The 24,338-nt window shown below is 50.0% G+C and overlaps 2 protein-coding genes across 2 annotated transcripts; both read left to right on the forward strand.

Annotated features, from left to right (window-relative positions):
- The first annotated feature begins 1,700 nt into the window (after nt 1-1,700).
- On the forward strand, nt 1,701-18,475 carry LOC8026221 (transcriptional repressor p66-alpha). Its single transcript, XM_029994478.4, has 7 exons — nt 1,701-1,775; nt 5,769-5,840; nt 7,592-7,822; nt 9,195-9,573; nt 11,605-11,718; nt 14,620-14,934; nt 16,809-18,475. Exons 2-7 carry the CDS (start codon nt 5,815-5,817, stop codon nt 17,667-17,669), a joined length of 1,926 nt encoding a protein of 641 aa, XP_029850338.1. The 5' UTR covers nt 1,701-1,775; nt 5,769-5,814; the 3' UTR covers nt 17,670-18,475.
- Nucleotides 18,476-20,759: 2,284 nt separating this feature from the next.
- On the forward strand, nt 20,760-24,010 carry LOC8026220 (RNA-binding protein 8A). Its single transcript, XM_029994480.4, has 6 exons — nt 20,760-20,853; nt 21,407-21,466; nt 21,623-21,700; nt 22,927-23,063; nt 23,314-23,441; nt 23,866-24,010. Exons 1-6 carry the CDS (start codon nt 20,793-20,795, stop codon nt 23,915-23,917), a joined length of 516 nt encoding a protein of 171 aa, XP_029850340.1. The 5' UTR covers nt 20,760-20,792; the 3' UTR covers nt 23,918-24,010.
- The last annotated feature ends 328 nt before the right edge of the window (nt 24,011-24,338 follow it).

The raw sequence follows: 24,338 nt of genomic DNA on the forward strand, positions 1-24,338 counted from the left end.
GAGCACTAAACGAGTTTATCTGTTCTCTGCGATTCAGTACATCGTTAGTCAGCTCGTTGACCTGCTTTTTCACTCTGCCCCTATGCATTAGTATCTTCATTTGTCTATTTTCGTAGAAATTACTTTTAGCGGGTACGTCCAGTACGGCCATAGACATCCGCAATCCTTCCCCGGCATCATTTCAATCGTTTCGCCGCCGAAATTGACCAAACGAAGAACACAATCAGATGAAGATGTTAGTAAAAACGTCCACAGTTCAGGCTCCTAACTACGTCATAGTTCTCAAGGTGGACCATTACCACTGTATCATTGGCTCTGTACCACAAAGGATACATTTATATCACAAAACTAAAAAAAACAGCATAACACAGCCGCGAGCCCACTGAAACCGAAACCAACCAAACTGAAGCCACCTTATGGTGCCACGCATGTCAGTGCTACTGAACAACGCATATGGCTCACATTTGATTGCCACCTTTGTGCCACCTGATTACATATGCTTATGAAAGTGAGCACTTCACTGTTTGCATTGATATCAGCCCTGCAGTGCAGGCTTACACAATAGCACCCGAAGAAAAAGAAAAGTGGCTCATATAATTCATATAGTGGAGCTCATGAGACATTCTATGCTTGCACTTACTCTTAAGGCAACGGTTGCAGAAAGGGTTACAAGCCGTGACCCGCGTGATGGCACTCAATACTATTTATATTTTTGGTACTGTACATGGCAGGTGCAGGACGTGCATGTTCCCAGGTAGTTCCACCGTATCGAATAATGTGCGGGGACCGTTGAGGTTCTTGGGTAAAACCCCTAGCAGCCATCACACAGTAGACATCTTGACCGTTTAAACACTGGTACTTCATTGTTACCCCAAATAACTCCTCAACTTGTCGAACACAATAGTATCCAAATGGGTTCCGAGAGAATGCAACTTTCTTTTGCGAAAATTGGCATCGATTCCACGACCCCTACATTTCCAAACTAGGAATGTTTTTCGGGGGGACAAGCTAAGAGCGTGGCTTGGATTCAGAACCTTGGACGAACGAGACAAAAAGCTATGGTACCGTCTGTTTTGCTTCGTTTCCCCAATTGACGTCAGCGCCGGGGTGCATCCTCTCAACAAAAACATGCTTCGCCTCGAATGTTCTCATCATTAGTGTGCTAGGAAAGAAGACACATTAATACACTTGCGTTTGCTTACGAACGAGTTCTTGCGATTTCTTACGAGAGAACACACTTGCGGCCATCTACAAGTTGACCCTGGAACTGCATTTCAAGTGTTTTTCTGGGAAATGGTTGTATATAACAATGTCAAACATAGTTCAAACAAAAAAAAATGTGTAAAAAAAAAAAAGTATGAAAATTGAGTGATGGTCCAACGAGACAACAACTACCCGATAGATGGCGCCAGCGTGCTCTCTCATCACAAGAAGTTTTAGTAATGCGGTCGTAAGCAGTCACGAATGTGTGAACCGGCCGGCGATAACATCAGTCTCCTTAAATTCGCGACATTGAGAGCGAACTGTGGGGTCTTACCACAGCGCGTATCCACGCGCGGCGGGTGCGGTCGATTGAGGGGTCGTTTTTTTTCTCGCAGGCTCTATGAGACCACAGGCGGCGCCCCTGGTGGCGGAAGCATGAATGCCAGGGAACTGGCGCGTCTGGCGTGTGGCCAGCAGTGAGGCGCAGCGACCACGGAGTCCACGTGGCTGCACCGGGGCCTTCTGGGGCGGACGGAGGCGCCCCGCCCCTCGAGCAGACCCCTGGACATCAGGTGGGGCACCTGTGCCGCGCGGGAGAGAGCCCCCCCCCCCCCCCCCCCCCCTTTAAGTCGGGCCGCTCGCGTCGCCCGGCCGGGGTCTTAAAATGCATACCGTTCGTAGGATCAGCCATTAGGGTTTTCACGTTTGTGCCCGGGATGTTACCTTGTTGGTGATGTCGTGGTGTTCGCGGCAGTCAGCCTCCGACCTTGAGGTGTTGGGGCGGCGACGAGATTTAGAGAAAGGAACTCTAGGGCCATCGTTGACGCCATGACACGAGGTCGGTGGGTCAGATCGTGACGTCGGGTTGCACCAAAAAGTTACATTGTGACATTGTATTGTCACAGTGTCGCAAGGCCGGGTGGCCTTGCGTCTATAGTGACGTGACCACATTTTCTGAACGGTCATTCGAGTGATCTTACATGACACCGCAACATGGGTGACGTTATGATGCGACACCGTAACATAGCGCGACGTCGTCGCGTCACAAAGGGCCTATGAGTGCTGCGCATTTAGCACGGCTTTGGAACACGCCACAGGGACGGCTGATTTTATTTTTTTAATTGCACTCGTTAATTTGGAGGAATATGAGAAGCTTTCAGGTTAAGCTTTTTAATGGCAACACTACCAGAGAATTCCACCTGTGTGACAAAAATCGTTTAGCCTGGCTCCGTTTTTTTCTTACTCCCGTTTCGGCTTGCTGACCAGAGAAGGCGGCCCGGCCTTGTTCCTTGGCGCATTCAACGTCATTGTTTCGTTGGACGTCTACGGCCCCTCTAAAGCTGTTTTTGGTACGGCTCGCATAACACAGTTGTCGAGACCACGGAAGCCACCGCACAAGATTTAGGTTGGGCGGTTTAGTGCAGTAGGCGATGCGGTCTATACTCCGTTTCGGATTAAGTCCTACCGCAGCTAATGCTAAAATCCGACTGAGCCAGTCGAGCGGCAGAGAAAGTGTGTCGTCGCGGTGCTCACCATCTTTGCGTGCTTGTTATCATTGTTAAAGGGCAACTCCGCTCAACTCCAAAGATTTCGCTGTAATGAGGATTTCGCATTAAAAGACCCTAGTAAAAGACACTACGTCGTTTGCTTCGCGAAAAATGGGATATATATTCTTAAATCTAATTTTAAACACGAGCGGAAGTCGAAACCGAAACTTCGGCTCCGTCCGGCAACATGGGCCTCGGATCGCCAAGAACATAGCCATCACGCGGTGCGAGGTGTCACGTGATCCTCTACGCAACGACGGGCGGGATTGGGGCGGACGTATGCCAGGCGCAAGTGTCGTCTGCACCACACTCTTCACCGCGTTTTGGTGTCTACGACATTCGACGACTTCTGCACAACTGCAGCATAATAATCCTGCGCACGTGGTGTCCGTAGTGTAGACGAAATTCTGAAGGACAATAATCACAAACAGTGAGACGCAAAGGCGATTGTGACGCGGGAGATGGCAGTGACAGCAAGATTACGTCTGGGCGGCCGGACGCACTGCGCAGGCGCGTTACGTCAATCACATGGACACTGCTGAGCGCCGAGAGGAACCGTTGCTGACGTCATCTGCTACGCTCGCCCGGAGAAGTAAAAGCAAGCAAAAGGGGGCGATGGGTATGACGTTTAGCTCAATGTTGGCTACGCCCATGCCGTAACCATGACTGCGCTGTTGGTTGCGCCTGTATTTGCCCGCTCGAGTCAGCCGATTTCGGCAGCTGGGCGAGTTGTAAAGTTTGTCGGACCGTTTAAGGGACATTTAGACAGAACTGCGTCGTAATCTTTGGTGTGTGGTCTTCCTAGGCGATACTAAAGAGGACTGCATTGTTTTTTCAAAACCAAAAATTAAGTGGAGTTGCCCTTTAAACCGATCACGCACGGTTAACGCAACATGATCCTGCGCCTTCCGTCGCACCATTGCTCGGGTCAATGATGGCAGACACACAAAGACGATTAGCACCGCGACGATGCACCTTTGAGCGCCGCTCAATCGGCTCCGTCGTATCGCAGCTTTGGCTGCGACCAGACTGAATGTGGAATAGAGCGTGGCCTTCATTTATGAGAGATTCGCACAGCGCGACGGAGTTGGTCGAATTAGACGGTCGTCCGTATCTCCCTTCTTTCTCTTGCAAGCGAAAGACGTTCGAAAGCTAGTGGAATGTTTGGAAAGTTCTTATTCAAGGCGCCAACTCGAGGAGTAAAGATTGGGGTCGCTCGTCATGCCGTCCTTGCAAAGGGGAGAAGAGCGTCGACATTGCATTTGCACCGTAGACCCTTTCACCGTTTACGTACGCGAGCCATCTCTTGCCCTCGGAGAGACTTCCGGTCACTCTGTTTTCCGAACCTCTCGACGTCAATATTTTTGGGACGACGAAGTTCTCTAGTTCTACGGAAATCGCAGAGTTGGGGATCTGGCGAGGTCTTTCTGCTGCACCGTAAAAGGGATAAGAGAGAATCTGTCGTTTTACGGAAGTATTAAAAAATTTCCAATGTATCTAGCTAATTGGCCCTTTAGCTAATCGCCTGGAGAACTGGTCGTAAAATATTTCATGAACGCTGCGAGAAGCGGTGCTATGGTGGGGGCTGGTTTGCCGTCTCGTTTGACCGGAAGTTTGCTGGGACATAAGTTGCCCACAGTGCGTCTGTAGGCACCGACAGGATGAGAACAAGGAGGTCTTCGAGTGGTCCTGCCTCTGGTACGAGCCTTTTGCCGTCCATAACACTTCGGTGCTCGAGTTTCGAGTGTGCACAAACAGCCATAGCACAGCGGAAGGCAACGAGCACGTGTTGGAGGCAGCGCATTCAACTGAGACGCCGTGCCTAAAAGTTTCGAGGTGTTTGTGTAGCTCCAGGGTAGGAAAAGAAACAAACCTTAAAGGCTTCCCTGCAATTATATTCAAGAGTTTTTGGGGTTCGGACAAGCCAGCGGGCACGGAGAAAGTAACTAAATACCAGTGCGTCACATTTTAACCGGACGACGCAAAAACCTCCTTAACCTATGGGGGCGACCCGCGGTGCCGAAAACGCGCGATATGTGACGACATCCATTTTTGGTCCTGGCCTTACTACTGGTGAGAGCTGCTAAAAGCTTTTTTTAGTCGAAATACAAAATATAAGTGGCACGAACAGTTTAAATTATTTACGAAAGTAGTTTTTGTTCAGTATTTTAGGTCAGAAAAGCAACAAATGCAGTTTATTAAGTACGGAAACAAGAAATGACCCGTCACATACCTGCCACCAAGCGGTGGAAAAGGTGGCACATACTAAAAAGGGGTAGTGGGATCAGTCTCCAACGAGTGGCGAGCGTAAAAAGGTCCCGGATGTGTGGGCACTGCGGTCGAGGATCCGACCGGTTTCGAGCGTTCCGAAGGCCTTCGACTTCTTCGGTGGGCAGGTTTGGCGGTATAGCAGCACAAAGTGGCTCCCGTTCTGAACTGATCTTTACCCCGTGTTTGCTTTCATTTGTGGCCAATGAAGTGTCATGCCGAATTAGTGTTTAATCACACCGCAAATGCAATGCGAGCCGCTCTGGCCGCTCGCTTCATACAGCCTATCCAGCACATGCTTTAGTGGCGTCCTCTGGAGTGTCGACACGGAGCGCGGCAGCCGTGAGCGCTCGCTGAGCTCACTACCCCTCCTCTAGTTCACGGCCACTCAAGCAACCAGGGACGTCATGAAGGAGGTTATTTTTTGCTTGTTTTTGTAATTTTAAATTTGCCTATAACTTTTAAAATAAAGCGAAATTCGAAAAAAGGAAAGTTTTATTAAGTTACTACGTTCAGTGCGCTCAGGTTCGGTGCAAATTAAAAACCAGTAAAGAAAGTCGTTGCAGGGCCCCCTTTAATGTAGGATTGGTGTAGCGAAAGGTATATGGTATAGACGGGAGTAACCCCATGGCAAGACAGTTACCGAGTTGTGACCTAGACTCCCGGCGCGGATTTGCCCGTGTTCGAGTGCCTAGACTCTCGGGCTCCAGGACCAGAAATGACACGGGGTGAATCGTCTGTTACGTGCAGGAAACGTCTCGAGGCGCCGGAACGTCCGGTCCCCTCTCTTGACGCCATGGAGGTGGAAGACCTCTCGGTCAGGTGGGTGCCCGTTTTGTCTCGCTTTCGGGAAAATGTTGCTTCCAACGGAGGCTGGTGTGATGGGTGTTTTACACAAATGTATGCCACCTAGTGTGGAAGCTGTGCTAATTATTCGTGGTACCGTATTTTAATTCTGCACTTCTATCACTAATGGAAAGTGTTTGCGTAAAATGCCTTGTATTGTGTCGGTGGGTGCTTGGCTTCATATTCGGGTCCACTCACACGCTTTGCTGGGCGAGAGATCACCAAGACACATCAGCTGGCGGTGGGTTCTAGGTTTCTTGAAAGAGATCTATTCTGTGCAGGAAAGCACACACGCAAGGCGCTCACAGCGCAACAAACACCGAAATATGCACACACAAAGAGAACAACACGCACGAGGCATACAAAACAGGACAACACACAGGCAAGACACACACAGTGACATATACACAGGACAACACACTCGCTACAAGGCACACTCACAGCATGCATCCTACGAGGCATACATACAGAGCAACACACGCAACAACATACAAATACAGGACTATGTATGTGATCAAGAGGGCACACACAAGACAACACACATACAGGAGGCACACCCACAGGATGATGCACTTATAAGGCACATGCAGTAGTAGGACATGCACGGGACAACACATTTGGAACACAACAAACTTGCAACAAGGCGCATGTACAGGTCGGCACACATACGACAAAGTGTCCTTTCATGCGCCGTCCTTACCGTCGGGGTGGGGGGAGAGTTTGCACTTTTTCGTTTAAGGGGGGGAGGGTACACTACCCAGAAAAAACGATGTCTGCAAGCGAAGTTGATTTTAAAAAATGAAAGCCGTTTACAATTCCCTGTAACGCCGGATTAGAGCGCAGCTCTTGAGGAGGAGGATGGAAGCGGTCACGTGACCTCAGGGGGGGGGGGGGGGGGGGGGTCACGTGACCTTGGGGCGGGGGGGGGGGCACGTAACCTTGGGAGGGACACGTGACCTCGCGATTGCGCCGATGTCGCTCAAGCCGGAAACGCGCCCCTGAGAGCTGCGCTCTAAAAATGCCGTATTTACATCCACCAACACCTAGAGAGTATGCCCATGATGTTTCATTAGTTTACACTGCATAGTTAATATTTTATAAATTATTTTCGGTCCACCGATGCAAAAGAAAAGGTAGGGGTTGGAACACTTTGAATGAATTTTTCTTCGTTCCACTTTTCTTGATAAATTTCACTTTAGGAAAACTGTCGTTTTGCTAATGCACAATAGATTTATTCTTGGTGGTTTTCTGGGATAGAATTTTGTGAGGAACATGCATGGCTGGTTAGTTTTTCTACTTTAACATTCTTTTATGCTAAAAAAACTTCATTTGTAAAAAAAGTGGACATGAAAAAATATTTTCATCTTACGGAGTTATACTAATGAAAAACAGTGCAATATAGCAAAATAGCTACCTCAGTATGTGCTGTGGCTGTTCTTATGACTATATTACCCATAGAAATCACGAAAGTATTATTTTGAAACAATAGTTTTCCTAAACGAACACGCTGACTTTCATATTGTAGCATTCGTAACAAGTTTCAGAATTGACGTAGGACAATGAAATTCGGCAGGAATGGTCTTGATTCTAAAAAAACTTCCACTGCAAATTTGACTGAAATCAAGCAAGCGGCACAGAAGTTCACTTTTCCTGGTAGCGTTCCCCCCTTAAATGCTCGCATGCACTGACGGTGGGATTGCGCTGTCGTTCCGTCCGTGGCGACGCAGGAAGGAGCCTTTGGCGGCGGGGCCACCCCTCTTGCCGGTGGCGGACGCGGTGATCCCGGGGGGCCGCGCCCCGGGGGGCCGGCGGAAGGCCGGGGGCCCCCAGCGGCTGGGTCCCGAAGACGTGATAGTGCTCTCGGACGAGGACAACGCGTCCCGGCTCAACGGACACCGCCTGCTCAACGGTGCCTGGCAGGGCCCACCCCTCTCCCAGCAGGAGCTGCTCACCCGCAGGTACGGCCGGCGACACGGTTTGTCCGGGGTCGTCGTGCAAGCGCCACCTAAGACAGTCGGGAGTCCGTACGGGCTTGGCCCCAATGACGTTGCGCGGAAGGGGGGCTGGCTGTTCACAGGCTTTGATTGTTCTGGGAGGTGTTGGTTACACAGGACGATGGACGATCCTCACTATCCGGCGTTACCGAATGGCAGGACCCGAGGTTGTTCCGGGAGATGAGCAAGCAGACGTTTGATAGCCCTCTGTTGCGAAGTCACCGGTCTTAGGGGCTTGGAAGCTTTTTCTGAGACTTTCCGGTGATCTTGGGTTTCTGCGATAGTTTGCCAAGTTCATTTCTGGAAGCTCGAAAAGCGTAATTATGAATGCTGTGAAAATTGTCAGTTCTACTTTTGTGTGTTCTGTTGATAGCCTTGATCCACACCTTACCGTAGAAAGAATGCCGTGCATCCGCCCATTCTATACTAAGCGCCAGTTTGCAAATTTGTAACATGTGAGAAAATATGCACAGTACGTTTATATGTAAAATTTATGACCAGACAAGTGCCCTTCCCCAGTTTTTTTTCGCTACTATCTCCAAATTTTGGGTGGGCACTTGCTCCGTATTTTACGGTACTGCCCTGCGACCAACTGATCTTGGAAGGGCTGCCGGTTTTAAGCTTGTTGATTTTCTGATCTCTGGGTCTTTGAAAAGCTGGGCGCCCCCTAAGGGCACCTAGGTTGCTATTATATGCCTTGGTGCGTGCATGCATATGAGTGTCTAGATTTTGACAAAACTACTATCGACGCGGGCCAGACTATCAAGCCAGTATAGTCACGGCTTCTAACCTAAATTCTGCCCAGGAATTGCCAACCTAGAACGACGGTCTTGGCTGTAGTGTGTTTACAATTTTTAAATGTAATGTGAGCTTGCATGATAAATTTTTATTGGAGGCTTATTACGGGATGGTACAGGCCGGTTGAAGCAAGGTCACCCTCATTTTGGTGGGAGTAGTCTTGCACAACTCACTGTGCACAAAATAATTGTCAAGTGAAACGTTAGGAAACAACACACTTCTGAACACTAAGGTGTTTCGGGGTTCACAAGTACAAAGCACTAAGTATGGTATTATAGACGATGTGGCAGCCATTTTTGCGTAGAATCGGTTTATTTGTCTGATGCATGTCGAACCAAATTGCACATATTAACCAAACAGTTTTCATTTGAATGACGATGTTTAATAGTCTAGGCAGCAGTCCGAAGTGTTCGCATTGAGAATGCCCGTAGAAACATCTCGATTAGTATTTAACTACCAAAATGTTTTACAGAATAGACCACAGGCCTAGAAACTCGTGCAGGTAATAGAGTGGTAATGACATCTCCTATTCCCTCAGGGCCTTAGTGCGTAGCCTGCGCCAAGAACTCCGCAACGAGGAGATGAAGCTGGTGCTGCTCAAGAAGGTACGCCAAAGCCAACTGCTGCAGAGGGAAGCTCCGCCCACCCCGAAGCCGACCCCCACCGTCGCCCCGCCCACCGTGGGTGGAGCTACGCCTACCGTGGGTGGATCCGCACCAAGGAGCGGGGTTCCCCTGGCCCCACCCCCTCCACCTCCGAGGTCCGCCCCTACGATGATGGGCAACCCGGGGCAGACGCTGGCCATGACGTCGTCTGGAAAGATGACGTTGAGCAACCATCACCACCACCACCATCATCACCATCACCACCATCATCACCAACAGCAACAACAACAGCAGCAGCAACAGCAGCAACAGGTACTTGCTTTACTTCTCCCCGTGTTCTGTGTAAGGCTGTTTGTATTTACCGCTTGTTACCATTACCTTGGTGTTGATTGGCATGTTTAAATTCTGTTTTAGCTCGTTTAAATGCTGTTCACTAAAGTGGATGGATGAGTATGACCAAACCCTTAGATCAGGGGCTCTCAAACTGGATTCCCCAGAACAGAAGTGTTCCGCAAGCTGGCCTCATAGGTTCTGCGAGCACCCCAAATTGCAGTGCCCCCCCCCCCCCCCCCCCCCCCCTCTTAGTTTAACCTTCCACAGACTGAGTTGGTGTTGCGGGCACCGTTCCCACTAATATGTATGTACAGTAAAACCTCGTTATAACAAAACGGGATATAACAAACTAATGGATATAACAAAGCAATCATAATTCCCCTTGCTTGCTAATAGTGGGAAGAAATGGACATTGGCTATAACAAACTAATGGTTATAACGAAATAATTACGACCGCTCCTTCAACTTTGTTATAACGAGGTTTTACTGTATATACGTATTTGTACGCATATAACACGAGGGCAGGTTTTGATGCCCTCAAAAAGAAAAAAATATATTACTATTATAACGGGAGCCGAGGCCGCATCAATTTCTCAATTTCTCGCACTGGGCGGCATAGCAGAAGTGAGAACAGAAACTAAGAAATGTGCAGGCAGAAGGAATACTGCTGAACCGGATACAGGGTCACACTTCTTGTTCTGGTCCCTCTGCATAAATAAGCACCTCCTGTCGCACGATTGCGTGAACGCGTCGGTGGTCTTTGCTTGACTTGTGTTGACTTAACTTGGCCTGGCTTGGCTCCAATTGGCCTGTGCCGGCATTCCGGCATGGCGCGTGCGCTGAGTTTCTGCGGCCTGCGCGTGTTGTCACAAAAGTGATAAAAATGCTATTTTTTTTTATGTTTTCTATTTGCCTTTTTACGTGGCCCAAAAGCTAATAAATTCCCTTCCACATCCCCACTTCTTTTCCCTCCAGACTCTCGCGCCTCGTGGCTGAACTCTATTCCGAATATAACGCGAGGTGCGTTTCGGAACGCGTAATTCCGAAAAAAAAAAAAAAAAACTTGCGTTATATTCGTGCAAATACGGTATATATACATACATATATATATATATATATTACATTGTGCCCACGGTTAACCCCTCTGCCTTCTTATTCTGTCTTGTCATATTCTGTCAGTGCAATTAACTTTGTTCACTATCTAAACACCTTAATTGCCCAGTATTATCGGTTGGCAACAAGGTAGAAGGGGGGGGGGGGTGGTCCTTGGGACTTTTTGAGGCTTGCTGATGGCTTGCTGCACCCAGCCAGTGTTGCGAGCCCTACATGTCAGCCAGTGGTTTTACTGCCTTTAGGGAAAAACTGTCTCTTCGTAAACCTTTTTTTTTGTTTTTTTGCATTGCTTAATTTTTTTTTTTTTTTTAACTTGGCTGGAACCTTGCCTTGCCTATATGGCTTTGACATGTGTCTTTACAATAGGCTCCTAACAGCACAGCATAGAAATTCCTCAAGCAGCCCTAACCCTGCTTATCCCTAAGCAAAGTGCTTTACTAGCTTCGGCAATGGACTTAATCCCTTTGAACGCTATGTACAAAAATGTGTACATCTAAACTCCTCGCTTTTTTGGAGGGGGGGGGGGGGGAATATTGTATAGCGAGTCATTTTAACAATTTTAGCGGAATTCTCTACTCTACGTCTGGCAGGCAAAGTTTGCAAAGAAAGTTTTTTTCCATAATAAATGGCGAAGCAGCGTTTGAGAGGGTTAACGTAGCCGAGCCCCACATTTCTCCGTCATAACGCACCTTACATATCTACTTTTCTACTCGTGTGTCGTATGTGTAACAAAGCTGGTCGGCTCTTGAACAGTTTTTTCTGCTCATAATTCAGCAGTGTAGCATGCCATGATCAAGGTTTGAAACTTCTCGAGTATGAAAATGTATCGCCATCATGCAGCGAGAAGTTTGTTGTCTGCAACAATTTTCGACAACGAATCGAAACAACGTTTTGCAGGCGGCGGCGGTGGCTGCGGCGCAGCACCAAGCTGCGCAACACGCAGTGGCTGCGGCGGCAGCGCAAGCTAGCAACAGTCGAAACACACCGGACCTGGTTGGCGTTGCGGCTTGGGTAAGGGCTCTGTCGCTTGTTGTTGGTTCTCTCCGAGCGTTTTGGCTTGTCTTGGAAAGGAAGCAAGCTCTTCCTGTCCATTTCCAACGTTTTTGGACAGGAACGAATCCACGAAAAGTGAATTTCAACTGAACAACAACAAACGTCGCAATGGGCGCGTTCAGTAGCGCCTCCCTTGCCTCCGAACGGAGTGCCTCGAGTTGGAGTCATCGGAGCGCCTACTGAACGGCAAAAAAACCCGCGGCTCCAAACCTGCTTCTACGCAACTTCCGCTTCCTCCCCTGCGCCAGACGGTCTCCGAATAAACTGGAAGCAGACGATGGCGAGCACGATCGCTTTTATTTGACCCCGGTATTGAAGAAGTCTTTACAAGGTCGTTGAAGAACAAGCGGGTGATTGTACACATCAGCGCTGCTGTTCGAAGCGATGCAACGCGATCGAGCCCTTCGCTTGGCGGTGCAAAGGCAGCTACTGTTATAAAAGCCGACAAAAAACGTCGTCAGCACACGCAAAATACAGAGCTCAGCGAATCTACCCCGCCGGTTGCGATACTTTTATACGGCCATAAGCTTGTTCTGCCCTTCGTAACGAACTTCCTATAAAATGTATTCGTATACACACGGGAAGTTCGGCCGCGCTCGGCGATGAAGGTTTTGTCGGCCGAAGCGAGCCTCAGCCAACGTGCACCCCGATTTAGCTACGCAAACAAAACATTAATCGGTATCATGCACTGCGTGAGTGTCCAACCGGCTTCCAAAGTCGCGTTCATAACCTGTTTTGCTCTGTTGAGCGCGGACAGGACTATCGTCAATTACCGAGTTTCCGTGCAACGGTGATCAAGACACAGCGTCAAATGAACGTTTGCGTTGTTTATTAGCATATTCAAACCAAACAAAATACTGTCCAATGCATTTTCCAAAAGAGCCTTACCTGAAAAAGATATTCGAACGCGTTATTCGTCTTACCTAGAGCACTTTTCATTAACAAAAGCGAGCAAACCGCGCACCCGCGACAGAACCGAAGCAGTTTATCCCGCCATATTGTTTGTTTTTTCCTCTTTTAGCGCCGGAAATCGTCGCCAGTCAGGAAATTACGTCATTTTAGCTCCTTTGACTCTACGTGCACCGTCTCCGGACTCGGTGCTTCGGAGCTTGACTCCGAAGCCCCGGAGTTACGTGCACCGGAAGTGACTTTTGGCCGTCCAGTGGAAGGAGTCAGTGACTCCCTGACTCCGGGGCCGCTACTGAACGCGCCCAATGTTTCCCAGAAGTGTTTTGGGGATGACAGTCGTAAAATATCAATAAGCAGTAATGAACTTTTGGTTGAGAATAGTTTCTATTTCACAACTCTTACAAGTTTTTTTGTTTTGTTTTTTCCATTAAATTTTATGAGCCACAATGTTTTATGACGAAAGATTGTAGTGTTCCAAAGGACTTTAATTGTCTTGGTATCGTAAAGCATGAATCAATTAAAATTTTGATATTCTCTCGTAAACTTATTATTCCGTGGAATGTGCCAGGAAGTTGGCCTTGACTGTTGTTGGCTCTGCTTGGATTGACTTTGCCCGGCAAAATTTGTGTCACTCGAGAGGCGGCTTCATTGTTGAGGCAATGTATTGAAAGGGCATGAGAACGGAAATAGACCCTTCGTTTATGTGAAGCTGTTAGGTTACATGTATTTTTGTCAAAATTTGGCAACGTGCTGCAGGCGTCTGGCATTTGATCAGATAGAAATTCAGACACATTGCCCGTATGTATTTTCGTCAAAATGCGGCAACGTGCCGTAGGCGTCTGGCATTTGATCAGGTAGAAATTCAGACACATTGCCCGTTATCTCGATATGTCTCCAATTCTTGTCTACCACCATATGCCACGGGATCTCGCAGAGACCATCCCCACCCTTAGTGGGAATTTAGATTGGGTTTGTGTGGTTCATGTAAATGGTCCCGCTCCTCTAGTTTTATTAAATGTTTTCACCACCTGTTCAGGAGGTTGTTACCCACCCAGTACAATATGGATATGGTCCAGTATGGCTGAAGTACACTTTTATCGGTAGTACAGCCATTTTAGGTAATTGTATATTGGAGATACCTAAAAATGTGAAAATGATTTCCAAAAAAAAATGTTGACTTTAGCGAAGAGAGATTTTACCACAGTGAGCGACCTGACATAGCGAAGGCAGCTTCTAAGACAAACTAGTACCGTACTGTACACTTCATTGTGACGTAGGACCTGCAAAAAAAAGCTCTGGCTCCAGTACTCGCTGGAGAGAGATGTTTTTGTGGTTTTGTTTACTTTTGTTCGAATGTTGCTCTATTTCGGACGGACACTAGAAAGAGTGATCATCAATGAAAGACTCGTGAAAAACTAAGAGTTAAATTAACTCTTGGTTTTAGTCAACACAGACAGTCCTAGCAGGAGCAGAACTTTTCAGGGATCTACGTTTTTCGGTTTTGACCGATTTCTGTATTTCTGACACTGACAGTCGTCTATTGGCGTTTTCCGGTTAAAACTGGAAAGTTTACAAATACTGCAAGGGACTTATTTCTTAGCGGGCTCCTTTTTGCACGGGCTCAATATTTCATGATTTAGGTTCATGCTGAAGTTTTGGAATGATTAGCGGGTCCTAATTTTCACGACACTGTAGGACCTCAATATAGATTCCAATGCGTTTACATTTTACCGGAGCTGTTTGCGCTTGCGGGACCTATTATCGCGAATTGTAGGCGATTCGTGAAATTCGCGAAAATTAAGTCCTCGCAAAGATTAGGTTATTTACACTATGTTACGCTGCAAGAGACTACATCGTAGTTAAACCGTGCACACTCGGAAACGGATGCACATGGTCCCATTCGAGGGGAAAAACAATTTGGTGAACTCTCCGTCCCTTTGGTGTCCCCAGCTGCGCAGTCAGGGCGCGTCGCCGGGCGGCCCCAGCTCGCTGCCGGGTTCGCTGAGCGCCGCAAGCGCCAACGCCGGGGTGCCGCGGGGCGGCTCGTCCAACGCCGTGGGCTCGCTGCAACAGAACGTGCTGCGGCTGCCGGCCAACGCCGGGGCGACGCCGGGGGGCATGTCCATGAACAGCCTGGGCGGGCGTGGCAACGCCACCCACGGCTCGGCCTACATGGGCAACAGCCACCAGGGCGGTCCGCCGGGCGCCCACCAGGGGGCGGTGGCGACGGCCGGCCAGCAGCAGCAAACGGCGCCCCAGCAACAGGTGGGTGCCGGTTCGTTGGGCTACGATGCCTGGGGTCCCATTTTGATGAGATTGAGAGAGATCTTATTTGCCTCGCAATGCGAGCAAAAATGGCGTTCGTAGGCGGTCCGTCTGCCGACGCGAGCGAAGAATGCGGTTTGCCTGGTACGAAGTGCCATCTGCAGACAAAAGTAAAACGAAATGGCGTACGTTGTCTGCTAACACACCGGAAATCGTCTGCTACGAACCAAGCCCTACGGCGAAGTGAGATCGGACGCGGGCTAAAATTGTGATCGTCCACTGTTTCGCGTCGAAGCCATGGGCAACCTGCGCCTCGTTTGCAAACGTCGAGTTGTTCCGCTGCTGTACACGATTCGACGTCAAACGATGGACAGTGTGCTAAGCTATTGCGCAATTGCAAACCCTCAAATGGATCGATTGGGCGGGACATCGCCATTGGGCTACGAGGAGTGTCCAATCAATGGGAACGTGACTCCCGGCCAATCGCCGACGCTGCAGTCATGTCCGATCTGGCCTACGTTGGCCTCTTTTAGTGACGCAGGAAAATTCAGCACTCGGGCTTGCTTACCTAGGAGGTGTTGCCCTTTTTCTCTTCGAGGGTATGGGCGAGAGTATGATCACGTGGTAAAAGGTAGACGTATGACTTACTGCACGAACGCGTAGCTTCCATTGCACTGTCAGCCTGGGGGTGAACGGAGAAGGTTGAAAGTGGTTTTTAAGATAATTTTTTTTATGGTGCATGCCCTAGGCGTCTTGAAAACCCTGAATTGCAATTGCGCGTAGCCTTGTTTTTCTCGTACGAATGCGTCCAAACCTCGCAGCACGCCCCCTTTTTGGGAGTCGTGTCTCGGACGAAAGGCATTTTGCATTATTTAATTGTGTTCTTAATTGGAAAAAAGGCCTAGCATAACCGTAATCCTGGTTTGTTTAGGAGGCCTTGGAATTATATATCGAGTTGCCGCCGTAAAAAGATGGACTCAAAGTCCCCTTTGTTACGGAGACCTTTATTTCCCAGAAAAATTGTCCATAATACAAGTTGCTTATAGCAACGGATGAGGTCAAGACTACAAATAAACAACTGTGATCACAAAATGTACAATTTTTCTAGCGAGAGCGCGGGCGCTTCGGAGCCTACTTGTCTAAAAGACACATCTGCTACTCTTAAAGCGCATTTTGTCCACCTCCGGTGGACGCCCGACATAGACTTTACTGCTTTCTAAATAACCAGAGAGGTGTCCTGCCTTTCCCTTTACACTTAAGGGGCATGCATGGCCAGCGAACACTTGAAGTTTGTTGTCCACGACTGCAGACGACAATAGGAAGTGAGGGGCAAGTGACCCGTCTGACCCGAAAGCTCGGAGAATCGGATCTCTTGTTCGGTGCCTAGGCCTCGCATCTTTCTCAAGGTGGACAGGGAAGAACAAAGAACGGTGAAGCTCTCGGTGCACTCTATGACCAGTCATTTTATTTGACATTTGTGGATCATTGTCCTTTGTCCATAATAGTGATAGAAATATGCATCCGTTTACTTGGTTCATTCCCGAAGTAGCATCCCATGGAAACAAGTGGTCCCCCGAAATATTTTATAAAAACTTAATGTTCTTAGTTGGGTACAGACACGACCATATTATTGGTCCGAACAGTTGCATGTGCACGTTAATATAAAAGCCGATCCGTTACGCACAAAAGCCGGTGGATTACTCGCACGTTTTTTCTCGGGTAATTCCGGCATAGTCCGAATCACCAAGAGACGACCTTACCGGACACATTTCATTGCAAAGTTTGGCACGCTTCCATAGTTACATGCACTCGCCTCATGCGCACATTCACCCGCGGTCGAGAGCAGTGCTTTACGAGACCGTCCTTTGCCGCAGGGACTGTCGTCGGCGGGCGAAACCCAGAGCCCCGCCCAGCGTCAGGCGGCGGCCAAGCTGGCCCTACGCAAGCAGCTGGAGAAGACGCTGCTGCAGATCCCGCCCCCAAAGCCGCCACCCCCCGAGATGCACTTCGTGCCCAACGCGAGCAGCCCCGAATTCGTCTACCTGCTCGGCCTCGAGACGGTCGTGGGCTTCCTGACGGACGGGGAGGCGGGCTCGCGCACCCTGCCGCCCGACCCCTTCTCGTGCACCCAGTGCGGCCTGGACTTCACGCCAGTCTGGAAGTGGCAGGACACGCGCCGGTCGGGCCGCCCCGCCGTCATCTGCGAAGCCTGCGTCACGTCGAACCTCAAGAAGGCCCTCAAGGCGGAACACACGCACCGGCTCAAGACGGCGTTCGTCAAGGCTCTCCAGCAGGAGCAGGAGATCGAGCAGCGCCTGGCTGCGGGAGGTGGCGGGGCCACGGGTTCCCCGACCCCACCCCCTCAAGCCTCCCCGACCCCGCCTCCGGCGGCCCATTCGCCGCGGCTGGGCACGGGGGGCGGGGCCGGCGGGTTCCTGCCCAAGCTGAGCGCCCAGCAGCTGCTCCAGGCGCAGCAGTTGCAGCAGCAATTGGCGGCCGCCGCCGCGGCCGGCGGGCACCACCAGGGAGGGCACCACCCGCCGCAGCCCGCGCACGTGCTGCCGTTTGGCCCGTTGCTGGCGGCGTACTCGTACCAGATGCTGAGTGCGGCGGGCGCCGCCAACGCGGCCGCGGCCGGAAAGCTCCCGCCCGCGGCCGACCTGCACCGGCAGTACTTGTTGGACATGATCCCGCCGCGGTCCATGGCGCAGGGCTCACTCAACTGGAAAACGTGATGACGCGGCAAAAAGCGATGCCCCGCTTCGTCGTGCCGGGCCGCGCCAGTCGTCCGCCGAATCGGCGGTTGAGCGGCGCGTCTGCTTCGGTGCAGCCTTGCCATCTGTGGATCTCTGCGGTCGAACGGTGCCATCGGCGGAACTCGCTGGATTTCCGGAATCGGCCACGGCTCGAGGACGGTTCCGCGGGCGGGCGAGCCGTGCCAAGTCAATGCGAGTGGTTGTGGCGGCGTCTGCTACGTGTTTCGCGGCGTCGACCGCGACAAGGTGCGGTGTCTAGCCAAGACAAAGATGCGAGCCAACACGGTTGTGTGCCGGTGTCTCCCTCCCGTAGGTGGCGGCGGTTGCGGACCGGCGCAAGAATAGGAATGGACTTTCGTAGACGTCGGAAGTGGGGGGGGAGGAAACAGACTGTCGTACTTTCTTGTTCAAACGGACGTCGAGTGGCAGGAGAACTTTAATAGTGTGTTTGTTGGTGTGAACGTGTACGACAAACTTCAATTGAACTTCTGTTGTGTTTCTTTTTTTTTTTCCCTGTAGTCCTCGGAGGCAGTATTTAAGCGGCAGTCTCTTTTTTGCGTCGTGCAGCCTCGATTGTAGGTACAAAGGCTCGCAAAAGTGTGAAACTGGGGAAAGGTTTTTTTTTTTTTATTATTATTATTATTTGTGGCTGCGCGAGTAAAATATTTCGGAGTTGGGCTGTGTGGAGGCCGTTAGCCTGGGACTATGGATTTTTTTGTAAACGGAATTTCTGGATAACAGCTTCAATAAAGGGTGATCCAGTGGAGCAGCCCTCCCAAAAGTCAGAAGTGTGTTTTATCGTAGTCAAGTTTGGCGGTTATTGTTGAATTGGAAGGCAATTTATGGTTTGTTACAAATTAGGTATCGCCAGTTTTACTTCAGATGTATTTCACATCGGTGTAAGCTAGCAGGAGTGTCATTTGTGGTTTTATTTGCAGTGAGAAGTTTGTATATCGCCTCCTTGTGGAGTTTTTTTACAAGCCAGAGTAGGGATAGTTGAACTTCCTCTCCTAGTGCAAGCACGTGAAATGCCAAGCTTTTATGCACTATGAAAATGAAAATGACCGCGTGGGCGGCAGGTGCACTATCCATAGTGAGGAAAACGGTAGCGGCCCTCATGAACAAGCGGCAATGGGACTTGAGGGCTACGGTGTTCTTTGGTCACTGACAGAATGAGCAGAAGGACCTGCCTTCTGACAGGCGGCGTCCAGCACACGCTCCACACCTTTGGCTGCACGTGCGTGCTCGCGGTGCAGGAGACTTGCGTTCTCGGAGGTAGAGAGCTTATGCTGGAGGTGGGATTGGGGGGTTGTGTGTATCTTTATACAGCCTAGAACTTTGTCTGCCTGAACGGGCGACTTGTCTCCCAGCTGTAGATGAGCAGTTTAGCCAATGCAGTACAACCGCTAGCCTGGGGTCTTCAACATGCACCGCGTAGTAGTGATATACGACCGCACGCCGGTACAACGCTCATCCAGATTGAGACGGGAAGGGGCGCACACCAGCTCCATGTGCTCCGAGCTGGTGTGCGCTAGACCGCTCGGCCACCGATCCTCGGTAAAGCCCCTTCACGTTTTAAAAGTAGCGCAAGGTGTCTCGATGCACATGCAACTTGCAGCCCTTGGGAAGATCATGGCGCATATCGCAGCACAAATTTCAGATGCCATGCTCTTCCCAGAAGGGCGCGGCACATGTCTAGCATTTCCAAACAATGAATGGTGCCACTTTACCCAGGATAGAGGGGCTTAATCCTCAGAGGTGGGACAAGTGAAGCTCCTACCTGCTTTTCTCGGCTTGCCGTGACACAAAAGGTGGAGGTGTGACGACAGCTTGCTTAGCTAAATGGTTGAGAGGTCCCGCAATCGTGAGGGTGGCGCCAAAACGGCACTCTGCATTCTGCTGCTACTGCATAGACGAAAGGTTCAGTACAGAGCAAAATTATGCGAAACCAACTGTCACTCGTACTCCAAGGGACTCAAGCCGCCATCACATCTGTGCAGTTGAAAAGCGCAGAGTGACGACGCTCCCTGGCTCCTGTGAAACCGTCGCGGCGACCATGGTTTTGCTAAAGCCCCTTCACGTTTTAAAAAAAGCGCAAGGTGCATCGATGCATGAGGCACATGCAACGTGCAGCCCTTGAGAAGATCATGGCGGCACAGCGCAGCACCGAGCTAGATTTAAACGCTATGTGCTTCCCAGAAGTGGCGCGCGGCACATATGTCTCGAGCATTTCCACAACAATGAATGGCACCACTTTTCCAAGGAACGCGAGGCCGCTCCTCCAGCTTCGTTTGTTAAAGGCCGACCCACAGAATCCTCTTCTGCTGGGCAGACATCCGGTTCCCAGTTTCCTTCTCTCCCCCTGTCCATACAGCAGCGGGTATCTGAGCTGAACGCGGAGAGGAGGGAGCGTCCCTCTTTCTGCTTGTTGGTCGGCCTTACATTACCGCTTTAAGCTACTGTAGTGCAAGCACTAGGTGCAGGATGGCGCTGCTGTCGATTTACAGATATTACAGACTGCTCACAGATACAGATGTGGAGTGCAGGCGAAGGCAACGAGCACTAGGAAGACGAGAGAGGGCAGTGGAGGGCGAGGAGAGAGGGGGAGCACGAGGAACGTTAGAGAGGAGAGGAGGTTTCTCTTCCCCAGCCTTTCATGTGCCTGCTCTTTCTCCCCTCGCCTGGCATCGCCTTTGGCTGTACTGCACGCAACTAGTGCGGAACCGCTCTGGCTCTTTTTATTTTCCCCCGAAAGATCATCACACACGAAAAGTCGTAGGCTGGGAGGCAACGTGCTGAAGGCAAGTTTTCTGTTCGTCCGCCGTCATTCGCCGAAGACTTTTTTGAAAACCTTTTGTTAACTGGTGAGAATTACCCGTAGAGTTATTATAATGGAATTACCTCTGAGAACACTTGGAGCTCTTGGACACGCTCTACAAGGAATCATATGTTTGTCTTTTTAGACTAGGTGGCGCAAGCTAGCGCCCGTTACAAAGGATGTAGCGTATACCCTCATCCATTTAAGTATTGTAAACGACTGACCGCAGCGCCGTACGCCGTACACTCTAGCGCCGCAGCGCATTGCACATTTCAAGCTTCAAAATGGCGGACGTGTTAGATTTGGACGGAGGCGAAGATTTTGAGGTTGATGAAGAAGGAGATCGTAAGTAGCCACATATTTTCTCATCCTGTTAGAGTTTAACGTCTTACCGCTCAATCTCCACAGTACGGAGGTGTTGGAACTTCTCATGATGCGCCCTAACTCACCACCGCGCTCGCCACAAATATCGGCGCGCCTAGTAGTGTCAGAAACGCGATCATGAAAAGATCTTTTCGACAGGTCCCGGGCCTATTCGTCGTAAAAGTGAAGTAATTTCGAATCACGCATTGACTCCTTGTTCGTTCTTATTTCGAGGACGCGCTAAGAATTGTCGCTTTGCGTTCCGTACGAGCGTTTTTTCATGCAGTCTCGGCAACACGCCAGAGATGGAACAAGGGTGAAACGACGCAGAGTGACTAATGCCTAATGCTCGTAATTTTATCCTATCTATACCCAATAGCTGCTGCGTAGTTTTGGGATTTTCAGCATACTCCTCGTTCACTGCTCATCTTCGCTAAGACCACATATCCCGCACAAGACCCTTCCTTGCCGCGACAGATGCCGTGAGCTCGTGTGCCGTAGTAAACGCTGCCCTTCTTTTTTTTTCTTTTTGTAGAGAGTGTCCAGAAGCTGAAGGAACGAGCTCGGAAGAGGAAAGGCCGTGGCTTCGGCGCAGGTGGGTCTATAGTTTAGTCACTGAGTGGATGAAAAGGGCGGTGCGTCTCTCTAACTGGAAGGCCTCCGTGCCCTTCTTATTCTGTCGGTGGCTGTAGAACGAACTCGTCTATTCGAATTCGATTCGGAATTTTCTTTCGTGTTGTGTCGTGCGCAGATGGCACTGCCCGCGAAGACATTCAGGAATATGAAGCCATGGACACGGATGAAAACGACGAACCTGGCCCACAGAGATGTAAGTGTAAATCAGTGACCTAGGATAGCGTTTCCCAAACTGGGTCGCAACAGGTTCAGTGGAAGGTCGCAAAGAGGTTCGGGAACTTTAGAAAAAATTCAAGCTTGTCTTCTCTGCTGCGACGTCGATGAAGACAGAGTACAGGCTGCAGCTCAGTGTGGAGCCGGAACTGATAGCTGCGGTGTTTAAACTCTGCTCTCGTTTTGGGAAACCGCCCTAACAAGCCGACTTCGGACATTACAAACAGTCATCCCTGTTGGTATGCATTTTTTATTTTTTATTTGCAGTGTTTTTTTAGTATTGAGAGTGCTGCAGTGCCGAGAGACTTCTCGACATTCTCAGCGATACGAGAATGCAATGATAAAATGACTAGCAAATGGAGTCAATGTGTGTATGTACCACTCACTCCAATTTTATCCCACAGATCTTCTTTTTGTCTTCATCGTTCAGATGCCTCTTGTCGAAGAGGGTTGAATAATTCTTTAGTTTCAATGAGCATTTCTGCCGACACAACAATACCAGCGAGACAGCAGCATTTGCACAACTGGGGAACTCCGACAACTTTGGCGACTCGACCAGAGTGCGACCTCAGCAAGCGCCATTTCCTTGCATCCAAATCGGCTGCAGTGGCACGAAAGCTTTTTCTGCGCGGAAAAAACCTGTCCCAACTGGTCTCGCAGCCAAATATTCCGCTGGTGCTGAGCTGGCGTGACCTGCAACCAATTATATGCCGCCAATGTTTACCATAGCCACGTGCTGGGGTTGGCAAAGTATAGGGCTTGCACAGAGTTCTGCGCATTAAGGTTCAGCTGTTCCCGTCATCGCAGTAGTTGTCCACTATCTGAACGCACGTCGAGGTATCGATTGTCAGAAGCCCTAATTGAATGTTTGCACAGTGCTCGTGTCTACTGTACGAGTCGCATTTAAATATTATCGCGGAGCTGTCCGGCGAACTCCTAGGTATGGCATTGTTGACAATGCCAACAATGTGGTCCCTTCAACTTTGTCATCAAGTTTTGCGAAGGAGGGACTGAGAGAAAATGCATGTTTTTGTGCTTCAAATTATCCGGCGACAAAGAAGCTTCTTTGTGAGCGTCACTTTGTGCGAGTGTACTTGAACCCCACTAGTGCCAGTAAGCTCGTGTAAAGTGAGAAAGGTTCCTACTCGAAATCGTTGCACAGCCCCTTTAAACTGCCTGTACCATGTCTTCAAATGGACGTTGCAGCGGTGGAAGGCTGGATCCTGTACGTGACGGGAGTGCACGAGGAAGCTCAGGAGGACGACATCTACGAGAAGTTTGCAGAGTACGGGGAGATAAAGAACCTGCATCTGAACCTGGACAGACGGACAGGCTTTCTCAAGGTGAGCTGCCGAATATTGTTCTTTTTTTAAGTAACTTGTACTGGTTTCAGTTTTGTTGGAGAGCGAGTCAATGAATTTTGGCCCTCACTAATCTTATCTGTGAAGACGGGTTCATTGCCAATTGGAAAACAAAAAACTCCGGGTTCTGAGGAACCCATGGCTCTAGCCAAAGTGCCCTTAAGTCGCTGCGCTGTGGGAACGGTCCGCATGACTTGGCTGTTGGTTGAGCACTCCCCGCTCCTGCGCACAGGGTTACGCCCTGGTGGAGTACGAGACGTTCAAGGAGGCGCAGGCGGCCATCGACGCCCTCAACGGCGCCAAGATCCTGGACCAGACCATCAGTGTGGACTGGTGTTTCGTCAAGGGCCCCACCAAGAAGTGAGTCGTCCTCGGGACGGACGGGCAGTGGCGGCTGTGCCTTTTGCTTCGGTCCCACAACCGTTAGATCCAGTTTTGAGACTTATCGCCTGATACAGCGAGTTTTGCTGCCATAATCCAACCCATCTCCTGTCAAACCGCTTGAACTGTAGATCTTTGTGCATCATTTCAGCCATAATCCAATCCAAGTCCAATCCGTCTCCTGTCAACCCGCTTGAACTGTAGATTTTTGTGCATCATTTCACGCTTCTCTTTACTTGGCGTCAACTCTTTTGTACTATGCTGCCAAGGCTACCGACTTGCCAGAAAACCAGATTTGCGCGAGGCAAAGTGTTCGCGCATGCGCTGCACCGACAACGGCGTCACGCGTTGGCGTGTGGGGCACGAAAAGGCCGAGTGTTTAGATGGGGAAATGTCTTTACAGGAAAAGAAGTCATCGCCGCAGGGACCGATCCTCAGACAGGAGACGCCGCTGAACACACCGCCCCCGACTTCGCCACGCTTCAACCTAGACCGAACATTGTACCACGCACCACCTGGAATAAAACATTTGTGTCCTTTTTCGCGAACAACTCACTTTTTTTACGCTCGTGAAATAAAGAACTGAGTGCGACACATCGCAGCCCTCTGGCTGCGATGTGTCGCACTGCTTCTCGCAAATCGTGCATAGACTTGGCCTTGCAAATACCACGAAGCCTTCAGAATAGTTACACGGATTGGAAGCGTTTTTAGGGCTACCTTACAGATAGCGCTAGTGTGTTCTCTCCGTACAGAGCCGCATATTCACGACTCCAGCGACCTATAGGGGGTGCCACCACCAACAAACATTCAGGCTGGGTCCAGGTCGCGTCGGCTCGGCCGGGCCGCCTGAACGGGTGGCGCATTCAATTTAACAGA

This window comes from Ixodes scapularis, unplaced genomic scaffold (genome assembly GCF_016920785.2).
Source record: "Ixodes scapularis isolate PalLabHiFi unplaced genomic scaffold, ASM1692078v2 PGA_scaffold11__112_contigs__length_91849675, whole genome shotgun sequence".
Classification (NCBI taxonomy): Eukaryota; Metazoa; Arthropoda; class Arachnida; order Ixodida; family Ixodidae; genus Ixodes; species Ixodes scapularis.